Source organism: Xiphophorus maculatus, chromosome 6 (assembly GCF_002775205.1).
Source record: "Xiphophorus maculatus strain JP 163 A chromosome 6, X_maculatus-5.0-male, whole genome shotgun sequence".
NCBI classification, from domain to species: Eukaryota; Metazoa; Chordata; class Actinopteri; order Cyprinodontiformes; family Poeciliidae; genus Xiphophorus; species Xiphophorus maculatus.
The window spans coordinates 29237788-29256169 of record NC_036448.1 but is presented as its reverse complement, the minus strand read 5'-3'; the positions used below and the strand labels follow the sequence as shown (position 1 = coordinate 29256169).

At 42.9% G+C, this 18382-nt stretch overlaps 3 protein-coding genes across 18 annotated transcripts in view; all 3 read right to left on the bottom strand.

Annotated features, from left to right (window-relative positions):
* Window positions 1-546, bottom strand: part of LOC102220044 (discs large homolog 1-like protein) — a 61496-nt gene extending 60950 nt beyond the window's left edge. For all 14 annotated transcript variants that reach the window (XM_023335284.1, XM_023335286.1, XM_023335287.1 and 11 more), the window contains exon 1: window positions 381-546. In XM_023335284.1, the coding sequence (XP_023191052.1) occupies window positions 381-399 (19 nt within the window). In that variant the 5' untranslated portion in view covers window positions 400-546. The remainder of the gene's footprint in view (window positions 1-380) is intronic.
* An 8111-nt stretch (window positions 547-8657) lies between these two features.
* LOC106700124 (E3 ubiquitin-protein ligase TRIM21-like) lies at window positions 8658-12911 on the bottom strand. Of its 3 annotated transcripts, none has more exons than XM_023335345.1 (2): window positions 10635-12911; window positions 8658-10505 (listed from the first exon to the last, which is right to left on the bottom strand). In XM_023335345.1, the coding sequence occupies exon 2, from the start codon at window positions 10495-10497 to the stop codon at window positions 9031-9033; it is 1467 nt and encodes a 488-aa protein (XP_023191113.1). In that variant the 5' UTR covers window positions 10498-10505; window positions 10635-12911; the 3' UTR covers window positions 8658-9030. The 3 variants fall into 3 exon arrangements, with proteins under 3 accessions (XP_023191113.1, XP_023191111.1, XP_023191112.1); XM_023335343.1 differs by having other exon boundaries at window positions 8658-12369; window positions 12531-12911; XM_023335344.1 differs by having other exon boundaries at window positions 8659-10505; window positions 11617-12911.
* Window positions 12912-13989: 1078 nt separating this feature from the next.
* On the bottom strand, window positions 13990-17302 carry LOC102220902 (E3 ubiquitin-protein ligase TRIM21-like). Its single transcript, XM_023335358.1, has 2 exons — window positions 16810-17302; window positions 13990-15559 (listed from the first exon to the last, which is right to left on the bottom strand). The coding sequence occupies exon 2, from the start codon at window positions 15549-15551 to the stop codon at window positions 14259-14261; it is 1293 nt and encodes a 430-aa protein (XP_023191126.1). The 5' UTR covers window positions 15552-15559; window positions 16810-17302; the 3' UTR covers window positions 13990-14258.
* Between the last annotated feature and the right edge of the window lie 1080 nt (window positions 17303-18382).

Here is an 18382-nt window from a genome sequence, read left to right as displayed (position 1 = left end):
GAACTCATTGCAAAACTAGTGGAGGTCAACAAATCTGTATAAGCTCCGCCCCACAATTTTGATGGGCGATTTTTACAGATAAAATAATAAATTAAGCATTTAATTATTTTATGGCCCTCCGTATGTTTATTTATATGAAGGATGTTCACTTTAAGATGTATTAAAAGAATCAATGAAAAGGCTTAATAAACTCTATGAAGCTGTTTCCATATTTAAGCACTAGAGATTAATTTAATATTTTTAAAGTGTAGATCTGAGGTTCAGAGTTCTTAAAACCTGCGGAACAGCCCTTTATACCAGCTGCGATTGTGACACCAACTTCATATCCTTTTAGCCGTTAGCTTTCAGTCTGTTAGTCTGAAGAAGTGAAAGCGGCTTACCTTTCTTTCTAACGGGCATGTTCTGACTCGGCTCGGTTCAGTTCGGAGCTCAGAACCACACACACACTTCCCGCACAGAACAGGTTTCCAATTGTTTTTCCCGTAAAATCCAATAAAAATCCCTCCACGACGACACCAAGTTCCACACCGAGCAAACTTCCTGACCCGTCCAAGAAACACCCCAGAACCGAACCGGTCCTGAACCGGGACAGAACCACGCAGAAAACTTAGAATCCGGGGGGGGAGGGGAGCTCCGGGGAGGACTCGACTCTCCGAGCTGCACTTCCCCGCCTCAGAGGCTCCTCCGGCCGGGGAGCAGCGCTCAGGCTGGCCGCTGCTCGGCTCTGGATGGAAGTAAAGTGGGAATCTGTTTTCCAGCAGCTGGGATCCGGGATCTGCTCTGCGCCAAAGTCCGCGGTAAACACACCCAGTTTGAGGGCAGGCAGGGAGCCAGACAGGAGGAGCTGCCCGCCGCTGCAGCTGCTGCTCCGGCTGCAGAGGAGGAGACCGAGCCGCTCCGGAGCTCCGCACCTCCTTCCAGAAAACCCGGGACAAACTTCCAGCCTAGAGGAGACACTCCTAACTCTGTCCCACCGCCTAATCCCGCACCGGCCCGCAGACCTCAGAGCCCTGGAAGCCGCAGCCTGAGAGCTGTATGCGTGTCCCACTCCCCGAGTGGACGAGTCCTCCTGTTTGCTCCTTCCCACTCCTCCTGCTCCTCTCCCTGCAGCCTTCCAGGTCTCACAAATCCCAAACTTTCCTCCAAAATGGCGTCTGACAGAGCTGCAAACGTAAACCATGTGATTCCTGAATCCCTCCCTCCAACCTGGCGCCCAATCATGCAGCTCACCTACAGGAGCAGGAGGAAGAGGAGCAGGGGGAGGAAGAGCAGCAGCAGGAGGAGGAGGAGGAGGAGGAAGAGGAGCAGGGGGAGGAAGAGCAGCAGCAGGAGGAGGAGGAGGAGGAAGAGGAGCAGGGGGAGGAAGAGCAGCAGCAGGAGGAAAAATGGAAAACCGGAAAACTGAAGGAGAATCAGGAGATAAAACCAGAACCGGTCAACCAGAACACAGACTTCCTGGTTCTGATCATTTAAAATCAACCAGTCGGGTCCAGAATCCTGTTACTCCTGAACCTTTTCTGATCTCTGGGTCACCAGCAGAACCTGGACCGGTTCGGCTCTAGTCCAGGTTCTGTCGTTTGATGACAATTAATTGGAATAAAAACTGTTATTAAGGATGGATGGATGAACAGACGGATGGATGGGTCTGAGTTTGGTTGGATGAACAGACGGATGGATGTTTCAGATAAATCCTTCGTTTCAGGATCAAACTTTGAGATTTCTCTGATTTGTGATCCGTTTTCTCGGAGGCCCAGAGCTTCACAGGAACCGAGGACGAGTTCTGGGGATTCATCTACGACTGAAGGTTCTGCGGGACGGACGGATTGCTCTGATGGTTCTGTTCTGGGTCTGTCGCTGAGACCGTCCTGGCTCCACCGTCTCCATGGTAACAGTTTTTTTATTGGCTGTTGCAGCTTGGAGACTTCCTGCTGTTTTCATTCCTGAAGTTCTGGACCAACAGAACCACCTTTGAACATGTCTGGTTCTACCAGAACCCAACTGGTGCGGTCCATCAGAGCCTTCCTGATTTCAACTCTTCTTCTGTGGTTCTGTTTTTACTCTGATGTCTAACAGGAACCACTGGACCGGATGAAGGACTGAATATGACCGGTACCGCTCAGCTTATTGTCATCTATTCTAACTATTAAAACATTTCATCACTGATAGTAAGTTGGTGGTTTTGGGTCAGAACTTTTCCCGGGTTTCTGTGTAAAGTGAAGAATCGGTGAAGTCATGGTTCTGGGCAGAACTCGGACCCGTCCATGAGTTTTTTCAGGCTTTATGGGAGTTTCTCCCTCGGATGTGACTGTCAGGCGCTGAAGAACCACCTGAACCACAGGAGCCAGTGACCCGGTTCTGGACCGAAACTGAGCGGTTCTGAAGTCGAGCGGTTCTGGACCGAAACTGAGCGGTTCTGAAGTTGAGTGGTTCTGGACAGACAGCTGAGTGGACAAGGTCCAGAGAAGAACCTGGAGGAGTATCAGGAAGTCTCCATGGCAACGAGACAGGTCCAACCTGATCACGTGACCTGTTGACTGACGGGTCAGAAGGTTAAAGGTCAGGCCTGAGCTACTAAACGGCGAGGTCAGAGGTCGAGCTGTTCAATGACGGTGATGAAGACGCCTCCTCTTCCTCTCTCTTTGTAGCTCCGTGTCTCTGATGTGAGGCACTCGGCGAACTCGGAGCTCCGGTCCAGATTAAAGGAGAGGAGGCCTCCTTTATTTTTAGACCTTCATGTTTAATGGATGGACCCGCCTCCTCCTCGGGCCGCCGCCTCGTCGCCGTGGAAACCTGCAGGAAGCAGAGAGGAGCTGTCACGCCATCCTGCTGCCGATGGAGACGAGTCAGACCTGGAGGGGAGGATTCGAGTCACCAAAGCACCTGAGGAAGGGATGATCTGAGTGGGACCTGGAGTCCGAGTCGGTTCTGAACTGAACCATCCTAGTCAGACCTGAATAGGATGGAAAAAATGAAACGAGTCAGACCAAGACATGAACAAGTTATCCAAGTCAAATCTAACCAAATTATCCAAGTCAGACTTGTATAGGACAAAAAAAATAATCCAAGTCAGACCTAGATGATATAAACAGAATCATCCAAGTCAGACTTGGTTGGGATCAGTCAAGTCAGACTGGTAGGATGAAAAAATGATCCAAGGATCTGCTGGAACTTTTTATTTGATTTATGATTTTTCTTTTCTCCTGATTATTTTTACAGAGTTTTATGGTTCTGAGCTGGAGAGTTCCTCCGAGTCCAGCAGGTCCGGTCTGGACCAGCAGTTCCTCCGAGTCCAGCAGGTCCGGTCTGGACCAGCAGTTCCTCCGAGTCCAGCAGGTCCGGTCTGGACCAGCAGCTCCTCCGAGTCCAGCAGGTCCGGTCTGGACCAGCAGTTCCTCCGAGTCCAGCAGGTCCGGTCTGGACCAGCAGTTCCTCCGAGTCCAGCAGGTCCAGTCTGGACCAGCAGTTCCTCCGAGTCCAGCAGGTCCGGTCTGGACCAGCAGCTCCTCCGAGTCCAGCAGGTCCGGTCTGGACCAGCAGCTTCTTCCTTGTGACTTTTTGAAACTTTGCAGGTCTCAGTAGAACTTTGGGCTGATTTCTGTTTGATTATTGATCCCAAACTGTTTGGATGTTTTTGATTTTCCTGTATTTGATCAGAATTGTATTCTAGTTTTTTCTGGATTCTGTTTATTCCACATCCTGGCCTCACAGTTTAACGGAGTGAAATCAGATCAGATTATCCTCTAAACTCGTTCATGTTTCGGTTTACAAGTCAACACAAACTGGATTAAACGCAAAGTGTTCACACAGTTTGGACCCTTTATTACAAACAATAATTACAAACAAAACTTCAGATGATTTTATCAGGACTTTATGTGACAATTAAACACAAACTAGTAAAGTGAACAGCCTGGAACATGATAAAGTTATTTAATATTTTACAAAGAGAAAAACTGGCATTAATTGTAAAGTTACTGCGATTTCAATAGGAGGATAAAATCCTTCCTGTTTTTTCTGAAAAATAAAATCAATCAGTTTAGTTTGAATCAAAGGAAATAAAATTCAAGTTGAGAAATTTGGATTTAAAACTATTTATAAACAGTTTGTGATTGAAATAAAAAACTGTTATAAAGACTCAGATGTGCAGAGATGAAAGGACCTTTAAGGTCATCAGAACCAGCTGATCAGAACCGGGTCAGAACTCTGAAGCAGCTGCCTGAACATTAAATGGACCTGAAGAACGACTGCAGACAGGAACCGGACTCGGTTCTGCTCCAGCCCGCGGTGAGCAGCTCGGGGTTTATCCGCCCCTCTGCCGCGGTTCTGGCCCGGCTGGATGTGATTACTGCTCATGTCAGATTTCATCGGATCGGGACAACATGCTCATCATTAATCTACAGCTCAAATCTGGTTCTTGGCAGCCGGAACCAGAAACACACACGGGCCGGGATAAACGGACAGGCGGCCAGCGCTGGCTCCAGCATCATCGCCTCGCTGGCCGTTGCCATGGTTACAGACAGGACTGCAACCCGGGAGCATGCAGGGTAAAGCTTCACCTGGTTCCGGTCCAAACGGGTCGGACCGGAACATCTGAGCTAAATGTTCGGATTGTTGCAGATTTTTTGAAGGAAACTGAAGTTTCCAGTGGTGAAAACTGAACTGGAAGGTTTTCTACATGTTTGTTGATATTTCTGTATTTATTTGTGGAATCTGCAGGTTTTCTTGATGTTCTGCGTTCGGTTGCTGGGTGAAATGTTCAGGTTGTGTTTGTTAACTAGGATGATGCTGCAGTGGCCAGTGATGCTGCCTTGCAGTGAGAAGGTTCTGGGTTTGAATCCCAGCCTTAAGCAGGGGGTTCTCCCTGTGCTACAGTGTCTCTTCCTGGGTACTCCAGCTTCCTCCCACAGACTGTCTGTAAATATGTCTTGAATTCCTGTGGAACCAGCCTCGGAGCGTCTGTAGCTTTTATATTTGACTTGTATTATTTATAAAGTTGTAATTCCCGTCAGATGTTTGAAATCCACTTCATTCCAGTAAAACTGAACCTGAAGTCGCGTTCATGAGGGAAACGTTGTTCAGTTTGATCCCAGTGATAATAAAGTGTTGCAGCTGCTTGCAACATTCCCTCCTCCTGACCAAGCATGTGGTGACAGTGCACAGGAAAAACTCTGTTTTCACAGGCAGAACCAGAACCCGGCTCGGTTCTGGTCCAGTCCAGCGCGTTGCATCCAGTCCGTAATGAAAGGTTTTATGGATAAACTTGATTCAAGCTGACAGAAACGGGTTTCCAGCTGCAGCTTTGGTTCTGCTGGTTCTGGAGGACAACGAGGCCGTTGAGCTGGAGAAGCTGCAGAAATGGTTCTGGTTCACATTATCACTATATCAGTTTTAACAATCCGGTCCAATCTGACCCGGAGAACCTCAATCCGATCTGAAGGTTGAACGGACTACAGAGGGATCTGGATCAGCGGTTCTGGACAGGACTGGGTCTCAAATGGAGCAGCAGTCTGAACATACGATCAGCTGTTTTCTGCTCCAGTGGGTAACAATGCAGCATGTGAAACGGTACCAGAGCGGTACCAGAGTGTGACGGGTCCAACCTCCCAACAGAGGACCCAGTTTCTGTGAAACAATCGGATCCTCTGTCATTCTGCAGCTTCTGCAGAACAATGTTTCTGGGTTCTTCCAGAACCTGAAAGGCTTCACCTGAAGGCTCGGGTTCTGGAGGTCCACTACAGAGAAGCTGGTTCTGGAACAATGAGGCTGAGGGAGCAGCAGCTGCGTGCCGAGGATTTCCAGGCTGATTGTGATCCGTCAGCGCAGGATAAGGAGGATTAACACTTCTTATGTCATCCTCTGTTCATTCCTCCATGTGTGTGCTGCAGGTCAGAGGTCACCAACCAGTCTGGGTGGAGGCGTTACATAACTGGAGGAGGTATGGAACTACATCATGTTGTTTATGTTTTACATCATAATATAGGTAGAAAACCCAACCGGGTCGCCTGTCGGTTCTGCTGGTTCCTCATCTTTAGATCATGACTTGTTATTGTTTGTTATCGATCATTAATGATTAATTCACGGAAATTCATATTAACGTGTTATTCAAACTGCAGCTACGCGCCTGAACCAGCAGAGGGAGCCAAACACCAGAAAACATTCTGAATCGTTTTAAAAGCTGAGCTTTGGTTCTGCAGAACATTTCACTCACCGATCAGAACCAGATTCCTCTCAATGTTCTCTCCATGGACAGAAGTTTAAATATTATTTATCTATTTCTGCTCTAGTTTTTCATTTTTGTTTGCTTGTTTTGAGCATTGTGCTTTCTTTTGTTGACTTGTGTATGGAAAGGTTAAAAATAAACTAAATAAATATACACATTCTTTTAAGAATAAAAAATAAACTTATATCAATAAATAAATATTTTGCTGCAGGTGTTTGATATTTTCCTGGTAAAAGCTCCTCGACTGTCAGTGATTTATCCAGAGGAAGTCCTAACATGACTGAACCACCAGTTCACAACACAAACGCTGCACATGAATGAAAATATGGATTTATTATAATAAACTCAGATCAGACCACAGACTGACAGATCAATGAACAAATGAATTCATCCCATAAAGAAAAACAAAGGAGAAAATTATTTTCTGTTGCAGAAATGATCTGTGATGCGTTCAGGGTACAGTATAACATAGTGGTTTTACTTCTAGCTACAGAAGAACCATGAACTTTGACCTCCTGACGGATGTAATCATCAAGAAAAGTAGGCTCATCATATGAAGACTTAAACTGATGGCGCCCTCTGCTGGACGTCACAGTAAAATACAGCAAAATCAAATAATTCTCTCCAATCTGCTGTCATTTTTAAGTTCAAAGTTTTTGTCTATCCATTGTGCCACAAGGCTAAGCATGCTAACAGGGCTACCACTTCACATCCAAATGTCTGTGGTAAAACTCAACCAAGGTTATTGGCGTCTCAATGGCGTCTGAAGTGACGGCTGCAGCTCGGATAAGGCTACGTTAAAAAAATATTTCACATTTTATTCCCAAATTTCTTGTCTGTAAAATGAAAAATGTAACTTTTCACTTTGTATTTGTTTATTTTGCACTTAAAAGATGATCACTAGGGGGCGTGCCGTGGTGGCGTAGTGGTTAGCACGACCCGTATTTGGAGGCCTTGAGTCCTCGACGCGGGCGTCGCGGGTTCGACTCCCGGACCCGACGACATTTGCCGCATGTCTTCCCCCTCTCCTTCCCCGTTTCCTGTCAGCCTACTGTCGTATAAGGGACACTAGAGCCACAAAAGACCCCCTGGAGGGGTAAAAAAAAGATGATCACTAGGTAAAATAGAATACAGGGTCTGTTAGACGACAAAGTGATGCGACTTGGAGCCTTGCACCGTCGGTGTGTGAAGGTCATCCTGAGGTGTGGGAGTGGGTGGCAGGAAGGGTAGTTTCAAAATAGAGTAGTTTTGTGTCTGCAGCCAGAGCTCTGAGAAACGTTGCTGATATGACAAGATTTAATAAAACTAAAAGTCAAAGAAAATCTTTGATAGATTATTTTCCAGTTTCTTCAAGACTTTTGATGCAGATTAGGGATCCACCGACTGCAGTTTTCTGGCCGATCGGCGATTACCAATCTTTTAAAAAGCTTAACCTGCCGATTCCAATTTTGGCAGATACCATTTGTTTTTTTTGCATGAAATGTTGCTCAATATAACAAGAAAGTTGTTGAGTTGGCAATAGTTAATTTACTATTAACTTCTGTTAATTGTAAAAGTGCAGACATAACTTGGTGTGCCGGTCTGGCAGTGAAACCATTTTCACGGGACAGCAAAACAGGACAGTGGTTGATTCTTGCACATTTGCCAAGCGAGAGAAGATCGATGGATAAGATAAGTTTCATATGTAAAAGTCGGCCGATCAGCGATCTCCCAAAATTAAAGAAAATTGGCACCGGAAAATCTGTGCACCCCTGATGCAGATACTATAAACATAAAGAGCCTGGAAAGATCAAAACTGTTTTTAATAGTGGAAAAATATTTGGCGTTTTAAAAGGTGTCAGAAGGTCAATCCTGACTTTAGTATCATTAGTAACTTTCGACAGGACTGAAACTCTCCAAACACACTACTGTTTAGATGCTCACACACTTAATTAGAAACTATTTTCCAAGTGTTTCACATCCGAAGGAAGATTAGACAATAGTCTGTAATTTAAGTCACTTCTGTGATTTGGAAACTGAAGAGATGAAGAGGAGGAGGATCCATTTTTACTTCCCTCAAGAACCAGGAACATTTCATGACGTGTTTGTGTTGGATTTATATTACCTACTGAGGACCTATTCTGATGTGTAACCAGGATGCAGAGGAGTGTAACGGTACCTAGGACATTCAAAACAGGAGACGGTGCGCTCAAAGCTTTCTGCCCCTGAGAGACACTATTGCTAAGCAACGTTATCAAACACTACATTCGTACAAATCGGTTGCATGCTGTGTGGTTGGAGGCATGTGTGTACAAAACGTCATCACGCAAATACGCCACACGTTACTGGAACCCATAAGCAACCAGCTTAACGATCACATGTCATTGAACTACGGCGAACCGGTTCTGATTCCCATCCTACTTTTCTCCTCAATAAAACAATTTAGATAATCTCAAATAAAGGCAACACAGTCAATTACAGTTTTACATTTTTATTTCTGTAAATGCAAAAAGAAGGTTTTAAGGTTTTTTGTTGGCTCCAGAGTCTGACCACACAGGAAAGAGGATAATGAAAAACAGGAACACATGCGGCAAAAGGTCATCAGGTTGGGACTCGACCATGTGACGGCCACATTGAGGACTAAGGCCTCCTTATGTGGGCTGTGCTCTATCTATGTGATCAAAAGATGAAAACGTGCAGAACACAGAAGAAGAAGTAGCTGCAGCAAATAATCCAGCTGTGAACTGAACTGTTGACTTCCTGCTGAGACGTTTCCAAGCTCATTTCTCCACCAGCAGGACTTCAACCACATGATTCTTCATCATTTCATCAGATCAACGATCAGACTGATCAACAGGACAGATGATCAGAGGAGCAGAGTTTTTACCTCCATCACTAAGGCTGGGACTAAAGTATGGGTAGAGTTTCTCCTTGAAGCAGCAGCCAGTAAAGGAGTAGATCAGAGCTGCAGCATCTACATCATAGAAGGAGACCAGACCTTCCTCATAATCCACAAACACCCCCACCTTCTGAGGACCAGGATGGAGATGGAGACGGACTGGCGAGTCAGCACAAACTTCATACTCATTTACATTTCTCAACCCAACAGTCCAGAAACCGTTCTGAGGATTCAGGTTGATTATTCCCTTCCTGTTGATGGATTCTCTGGCCACTCCTAAAGTCCATTTTGTTTTTCCTTTAACTTGAACCTCAAAGTAAAATCTTCCTGAAGAGAAACTCTGCTGTCCTAAAACATTCACGTACGTAGAAAATCTCTCTGGATTGTCTGGAAGTTTCTTCCTTACATCTCCATGTTTCACCTGTTTTCCATCATCAGACAGGATGAGGTTGTGGTGAGCCGTATCAGGATCCAGAGTCACATCCACTGCAAACTGCTGGACAAACTTCATCTCAACCTCCATCTTCATTTTCATCTTCTCCCTGATTTTCTCCTCAACCAGAGCCACAGCTCTCACCACAGTCCCCTCATGTGATGGTGGATGAACTCTGACCTCTGTCCAGGTCTTGGTGGGTGGAGCATCTTTCAGTGGGGAGAAGCTTTGGAGGAGGTGGAGGTGATCTTCATCCTGTGACAGCTGCTTGACCTCAGAGCTCCTCTTCTTCAGCTCAGAGATCTCCTGTTCCAGATCTCTGATGAAGTCTTCAGCCTGTTTCTCTGTAGTTTCCTGTTTGTCTTGGATCTCCTTGAGGAGCTCCTTCAGGCCTCTCTCAGCAGACTCTATCAGAGCCGTGAAGACCTGAACACCTTCTGCTTTCTCTCTGTCTGCAGCATCTTTACTGATCTTCACCGACTCTCTGATCTCCTGGATCTTCAGTCGTCTCTCCTGGATCATCTCCTGAACTTCAGCCTCCGTCTTCCTCAGCTCTGCCTTCTTTCCTTCAGATTCTTCTCTCAGAGGAACCAGCTCGTGGTTCTTGTGGTCTAAAACAGGACAGACCAAGCAGACGCATGTCTGGTCGGTCCTACAGAACAGCTCCAGAGGTTTATCGTGCTGCAGACACATCCTGTTTTCTGAATTCTTATAGCAAGGCAATCTTGTCCGTAGGTCATTCCTGTTTATTTTTTCCAAAATCTTGCAGATCATCTCCCTGCATCGATCAAGTGTGTATATCTGCATCATCAAGTCCACAATGTCGAGGGTTTTTGCTCCTTCCAGGTGTTTTTTCTTGATTGCTGGGAGTTCAGGAAGAGTCTCAGGTTGCTGCAGGAACCACTTGAATTTCTCAAACTCTTCCTGACCTAATTCTTCCAAAGTGTTCAAGATGTCTTCTTTCGCCATAGCAGCTCCTGATAAAGTCAGAAAACAAAGTGAGACATAATCTGGCTAACCGTTTTTACAGTAAACAACTTTTTACTGTTGAATGAAATTAGCTCTGTATTTTCATTTTAATTAAAAATTTTCAGAGCTTTACTTACAGTCAGAGATAATATAATTGAAATATGCTGAAGGTGTGGAAGGTTTGAAGAATAGACTTATTCGTGCTTCCACACAACTAAGTCTCTGTTCTCTCCTCTCTAGTTGCGAATGAATCAAACCACCAGCCAAACACAGATGTCTTTAAGATCCAGTCAGATTATTCCTGGGAAATGCTGCATTCGCTGGAATACAAAATACTGTACCAAAGCCTGGACACTACAATCAGAAGAGGAGCTGCGCCACAAAGGTGGTGCTAGGTCCACCCAGGCGTCTTGCACATCTGTATGGTTGCTATACCATACAGATGTGGTATGGCAACCAAATCCTTTAATCATAATGATTAACGGATTTCTCAAACATGAATGAATGGATCAAGACAACACTCCAAGTATGTTTTTGATGAGGGAATAACATTATAACATGATGTAAAACTCAAAAAGTTGAATGTATATGTATTGAATACACATTTCAGACACGATTCCTCGCCAACAAAATCAAATTTCCAACTTTAAGCAGTACAGCTGTAGACCTACAGCTGCATATATAATAAATATTCATACATTTATATATAGCACATGCATAAAAATTATTAAAAATTCAATCTGAATTATTATTTTTCAGTAGTACCACTGTTGTTGTCTGGCAACAAGAAGGTTGTGGGTTCAAATTCCAACCTTTCCACCTGGAGTTTCCATGTTCTCCCTCCATGTCCGAGTTCCTCTGGGTACTCCAGCTTTCTCTCACAGGTCTAAAACGTGACTGGTTTAACTGGTCTCCCTAAACTGTCCTCAGGTATTGGTGCGTACATGGTTGTCTGTCCTGCATCTCTGTTGTCTGGTGATGGACTAGAGACCTGTCCAGTCACACTCTTTTCCTATTTAACACTGGAAATAGCTTCATCAGAGCTTCATGAAACTTGCTGTTGAATGCTGTGCTAGCACAACTTGTTGAAATTCAGTAACTATCAGGGGTTGTACTCACCACTGTATGATTCAGTTGCTGAGACGGGTTGTCTGGTCTGCGGCTTTGCTGACACGGTTTCACTTTAGTGAGTCTATTTCAACCTCCTCCCTGGTGTTGCCCCACCTCCAACTTCCAGTATTTCTCTAGATTTGTTTTCTCCTTCATGTTCATTTTAAGCAGTCATAAACTAAAACTTCAGTATTTCAGGCATCAAACCAATGTGCAGTTTGGCTGTATCAAGTTAACTTTAAGATTTTGTTTCACAATCCCAAAATGAACTTGTTAGTGTCATTGAGTAAACTGAACTTAGCACAGCTGCAATGCAAGCTCAAGCCTTGGGCATTAACTGTTGCTAAAGACAAAAACATTCATCCTGTCATACTGGTTGTACAGCACATCTCAATGTTCTGAGAACACTGAACAAAAGATATTTAATATATTAACTACTGCACAAGAATGGGAGTGTTTTCACACCTGATAGTCTGGTAGACTCGGTTTGTTTGAGGACCAAAATTGCAACATTTGCTACAATGGATGCTATGGATTCAGGTTTTTTATTGCTGATTCCGATACTGATCACCCATGATGGCCAATCACTGCCGATTACCTGAATTGGCTGTTAAATTCTCACTTTAGGTATAAACGCTACTATGTTGTCTGGCGAAATTAAAACATTATCTGGCAATAAATTCACCCGATTTAGACATAAACATGCAAAATACTTGCAGTTACTTTACAGCAGCTACTCCGTCAAAAGGGCAACTGAAAAACCTGCAACCAGGAAAATAATATTTGTCAGGTTCTCAGTACCCTAAATTATACAAGAGTCAAATAATCTCACAACCCTGCCTATATCAAAAAATGTCAAGTAAAAAAGGAAACATTCATTCAAAGTCAAATGCATTCACTCTCAGAGCGTTAAAGTTCCTCACCGCATTGCTTAGGATTTATCGCCGCGCGCTTCCTCAGTGTGAAGGACAGAGGAGATCAGTTGCACATGCAGACTGCGAAGTGAGATACAGGTGATCGGTTTTTGTGATGGGAACAAGAGACAATGATCGGCGATCACCAATCATACACTTTTTGACTGATTTGATTGATTGCCACGCCCCTATTTGCTACATTTTCAGCAGGTGTGATTCACTTTCAAACTGCACTGTAAATGATCCAAACTACAGTGAACCCTCGTTTTTCGTGGGGGTTACGTTCCAAAAAGAACCGCGATAGGTGAAATCCGCAAAGTAGGAACCTTTATTTTTTTACAATTATTATACAATGAAATACTCCATAATACATTGAAACCAAAGAACAAAACCTTTTTACAGGCCCACACATTTGTTTAACAAATAAAAAGTACTGTATAAACATTTATTTATTTTTTTACAAATAACTACTGTACTGTAAAATAATAATTTTAATCACCAATACAAACTGAAAGCGGATTCCCTGCCCGAATTGCAAAGATCAGCGCCGCCCCACCGCGACCTGAGTTATTGGATTAGAACGGAAGAAAATAAAAAATGATTATGAAAAAAACAAAGTACAGTAGCACAAATAGTGACTCACGTGTATTTCACTGCTCTTCTGACTGAGCCGCTGCAGCCTGACTCCGCTTTGTAGTGTTTTTTTTTCTTCTAAAGCCTGCGGTGCAGGTGTGTTTTTTCGACAGAAGAACATAGTTATCGGTAGCTGCTGTCACACTTTTTTCTTCTGGGCAAAAAGATTCTTATAAACCGACATGCCACCATCGATTAAGTTAAATTTGGCAAGCTGTTTTACATACGTGTACATATTAAACCGCAACGTTGTTGACACACAGGTAGAGAAGCAGAGAGACTGTTTAGCCAATCAGAATGCAGAACACAATGCAAATCCGCGAGACCGCGAAAGGTGAACTGCGATATAGCGAGGGTTCACCGTATATGAAAAACCTGCACCAAGAACTACTGAGGGAAACAACATGAAAACCTCAGAAGAAAACAAGTGCAAATTCCTTCTTCAAAAATGTAAACAAAAACAGTGTAGCGTCAAATTTTAGTGGTTCAAGGTCAAGCGTATTTGTGTAGCCCATTTCATCAGCAAAGCAGTTTTAGGTGCTTTACATCATAAAAACACAAAAATACAAATTTAATTGAAGCATTACATTTTGTCAAGTGTTATCGTTACAAATCAGAATGATGATTAATGTATAATTTATAATGTTTCAAAAGCAATTCTAAACTGGTGGGTTTTCAGTCTATATTTAAAGGAAATCAGTGTTTCGGCTGTCTTGCAATTTTCTGGAAGTTTGTTCCAGATTTGTGATGCATAGAAGCTGAAAGCTTGGTTCTGGTTTTGGGGATGCAGAGCAGAACCAGAAGACCTGAGAGGTCTGGAAGGTTTATACAACAGCAGATCTTTAATGTATTGTGGTGCTAAGCCGTTCAGTGATTTATAAATTACAGTATTTTAAACTTTATAATAACTCAGATTAAGCTCAATATGTGCAGAAACAGAGGAGGAGTTGCAGTAAATAATCCAGATGTGAACTGAATAACTGACTTCCACCTGAGGACTAATGATGCTCTCAGGTGAGCTAAGACTGTTTCCCAGCTCACCTCCCCACCACTAGGACTTCACCTACAGTCACACAGGTCCACCAATTATGGACATTCATCAGATCAACAACCAGCCTGGTTAACAGGACAGATGATCAGAGGAGCAGAGTTTTTACCTCCATCATTAAGGCCAGGACCAAAGTATGGGTAGAGTTTCTCCTTGAAGCAGCAGCCAGTAAAGGAGTAGATCAGAGCTGCAGCATCTACATCATAAAAGGAGACCAGACCCTCCTCATAATCCACAAACACCCCCACCTTCTGAGGACCAGGATGGAGATGGAGACGGATTAGAGATCCAACAACAGCTGAATACTCGTTTCCATTTCTCAATATAACAGTCCAGTAACCTTTCTGAGGACTCAGTGGTTTAAATTCTTTCCTCTTGATGGATTCTCTGGCCACTCCTAAATCCCATTTAGTTTTTCCTTTAACTTGAACCTCAAAGTAAAATCTGCCTGAAGAGAAACTCTGCTGTCCTAAAACATTAACACACTTAGAAAATCTCTCTGGATTGTCTGGAAGTTTCTTCTTCACATCTCCATGTTTCACTTGTTTTCCATCATCAGACAGGATGAGGTTAGGATGAGCCGTATCAGGATCCAGAGTCACATCCACTGCAAACTGCTGGACCCTCTTCATCTCCAATATCTTCTCCTTATTCTGCTCAACCAGAGCCACAGCTCTCACCACAGTCTCCTCATATGATGGTGGATGAACTCTGACCTCTGTCCAGGTCTTGGTGGGTGGAGCATCTTTCAGGGAGGAGAAGCTTTGGAGGAGGTGGAGGTGATCTTCATCCTGTAAGAGCTGCTTGACCTCAGAGCTCCTCTTCTTCAGCTCAGAGATCTCCTGTTCCAGATCTCTGATGAAGTCTTCAGCCTGTTTCTCTGTAGTTTCCTGTTTGTCTTGGATCTCCTTGAGGAGCTCCTTCAGGCCTCTCTCAGCAGACTCTATCAGAGCCGTGAAGACCTGAACACCTTCTGCTTTCTCTCTGTCTGCAGCATCTTTACTGATCTTCACCGACTCTCTGATCTCCTGGATCTTCAGTCGTCTCTCCTGGATCATCTCCTGAACTTCAGCCTCCGTCTCCCCCATCCAATCTTTTAACAATCTGTTCCGCAGGTCATTTTTTTTAATTTTCTCTAAAAGCATGCAGACCACCTCCCTGCATCGATCAAGTGTGTAAGTCTGCACAATCAAGTCCACAACCCTGAGAATATTTGCTCCTTCCAGGTCTTGTTTACTGATTGCTGGGAGTTCAGGAAGAGTCTCAGGTTGCTCCAGGAACCACTTGAATTCATCAAACTCTTTCTGACCTAATTCTTTCAAAGTGTTCAAGATGTCTTCTTTCTTCATCGCAGCTCCTAATAAAGTCAGTGTTTCATTAGTATGTGAACAGAGTTGAATGGGTCTCCTATGAAACTAAATATATCTCAAAAACATTCACAAAGATCACAATAAGATTTGTAAGTTTACAACATAATTCACAAATGTGTACAATGCATAAAGGTGTATCTCAACATTCACAAATGTGTAAAGTCTCTCAAATGTACACGTTTCAAACTGCACAGGTACCAATACAGTATCCATATAATTGGGCCAATGCATGGGCACTAATTGCCATGGATCAGTCAACAAAACTGCACAGATAAACTTGCCTGTGCTTTTGACTTTTAAGACTTTCTTACTGCCTGGGATTCATAAATCAGACGATGTGTTCAAGGCTGGTGAAAAGCTGGGATATCTAAGAATTAGAATTGTAAGAACAAAAGGTCAGATATCTGAGCATTACCAGATTTACTGGAAATATCATACTTCTGACTTGGCCAAGAAACCAAAGAACACTATGCTAAAGACATGCATTTATATTAAAGTTACTGGACTCTAGAAATATTAACTTAATAAGCTGCACTACTGAAATATTCTAATTTAAAAGGAAGGTTCTTCTTTTCCAGGAAAAATAAAAATTCCCTGGAAACTAACAAAAGCAGCAGTGCCATTTTGTGGGAGCGGTTTAGAATTCATCGAGTTCACATGATGAACACAATGCAAACCATCTTCTGAAATGTGATCTTAAAGGGATGGTATCATGTATTTTTCCAGGAACATAGTGCCATTTCATTTTAAAATTATGTCTCTGTCATTTTAAAACGCCTTGAATGCAACATTTCAATGACAATTCTTAGACATCAGAACTTCTCACCAGCCCTGAATGCATCATTTCATTTGTGAATCCTGCACGGCAAAGTCTCAAAACTTGAAAGTGTCATTTTGTGGGCGTGGCTGGACAGCATTCCCTTCATGCTGTCCAGCCACGCCCTTTGTCCGTTGAACATTGGAGATAGCCCCATGCTACTCTATGTAGGCTTTCTGCCATAATAAGAAGCCGCACCAAAGGCCCATTATAGAGAATGGATCATTTATTATCTATATGTCACAAACATAAAAACCAGAAAAAATATTCAAAAGTTACTATGGATTTCAGTCACTATTGTTTGGTAAAAAACTAGTCTTTCTACAAAGATAATCTAATAAGAACTTTATGAAACTTGCTGTTGAATGTTGCGCTAGTATAGCTTGCTGAAACTCTGTAAATATCGGGATTCGTACTCACCACTATTTGATTCAGTTGCTGAAACAGTTTGTCTGGTCTGCAACTCTGCTGATGCTGTGAGAAGGCTTCACTTTGGTGAGTCAATTCAATCCTCTTCCCCTGGTGTTGCCACACCTCTAACTTCCAGTATTTTTCTAGATTTGTTTCCTCCCTCATGTTTATTTATAAGCACAGTCATAAAATGAAACATCAGTAATTCAGGCATCAAGCCAACGTGCACTTTGGCTGAATCAGATTCACTTTAAGATTTTGTTTCCTGATCTGAAAATAAAGGTGCTAGTGTCATTTACTGCCCTATCAGTGAGATCATTCCTTATTACATCTCAGTCTAAATTTCATAACTGAAGAAGCCTTTCAATGAGAGGGGAAATGTCTCCAAAATAACAAGACAAGTTCAACTTCCTTCACACATAAGTCTCAAGATAACAATGTCCAGATCACTGAATCTACAGTCAAACTCGTTTTTGTTTTGGGCCAAATTAAGATCTATGTAGTTCAAACTCATTTACATTCTCTGAAGCTGGTTTTGCATGCGCATAAGACGAAAGCCGAGGTTTTCTTGCACTCTTGAAAACTTTCAGAGATCCCTCTATTACTACAGCTCTAGGTGCTGTTGAGGAAAAATGATTATTTTTAGTGCTTAATACAGTTAATCTTACGGCATGTGTAAAAGGTATATTGAACATTCTTATTTTGAACAAATTTCTTAATTTTGAACAGGTTTGTGTTAAGGATTTAAAACTAAACTATTGATGGGTAAGTATTCAAAGTACAGGAACCAAATGCAGATCAAAAGGATCTCTCAATGGGCCTCCTGCTGTGTTGTCAGAGGACAGGAGGCCATAAAATTAGCATCTCCTGCAGGGCAGAATCACTTGAGCCTGGAGGAGAGAAGCCTGTTTGGTTCACAGAAGATCAAAAGTCTTCCAGAACCAACATCTGGGATGGTGTAAAACTGAATACAACATAGAATGTTGAAACCACTAACATTTAATTTCTAAGACATTTTTCTAAGTACTAATAGCATGTTTTTAACGAAGATTGTATTATCTAATTTTAGAACTACTAATCTAGTAAATGATGAATGTATTTGAAAATTGTACTATCTGTGACTATATCAGAATCAAATGGAAATTGTTTGAATGAAAATGTTTTGTTTAGTATTAGAAAATTGCTCAGGATTTATGCTAAATGGGGTTTTGGAAAATGATTGTGTTAACCTGTATACTTAGGATTGAATATTATGTTTCATAGGTTAGAAAAGAAATTATACCTCATTTTGTTCTGTTGATTTTATGTGTTATTTTTGGCAAGACTCAATCTTTTGAGGTGCTGGGTGCAGAGGAGCAAAACTGGGTTTTGTGAAGATAACTTTTCCTTGAACCAAATTACTGGATTTATGTTTGTCCTGAGAATTTATGTAAGGAGAGATAACGGGAGAGACTCCGGATTCCACAGGTATCTGTGAAATCTTATCTTATGTTTTTCTTTACCCAAATGACCGTAGAACCCAGAAGGCCAGGACGCAGCTGTTGGCTCTTTTGTTGAACCAGAGAGCAAATGGCCTTTGATC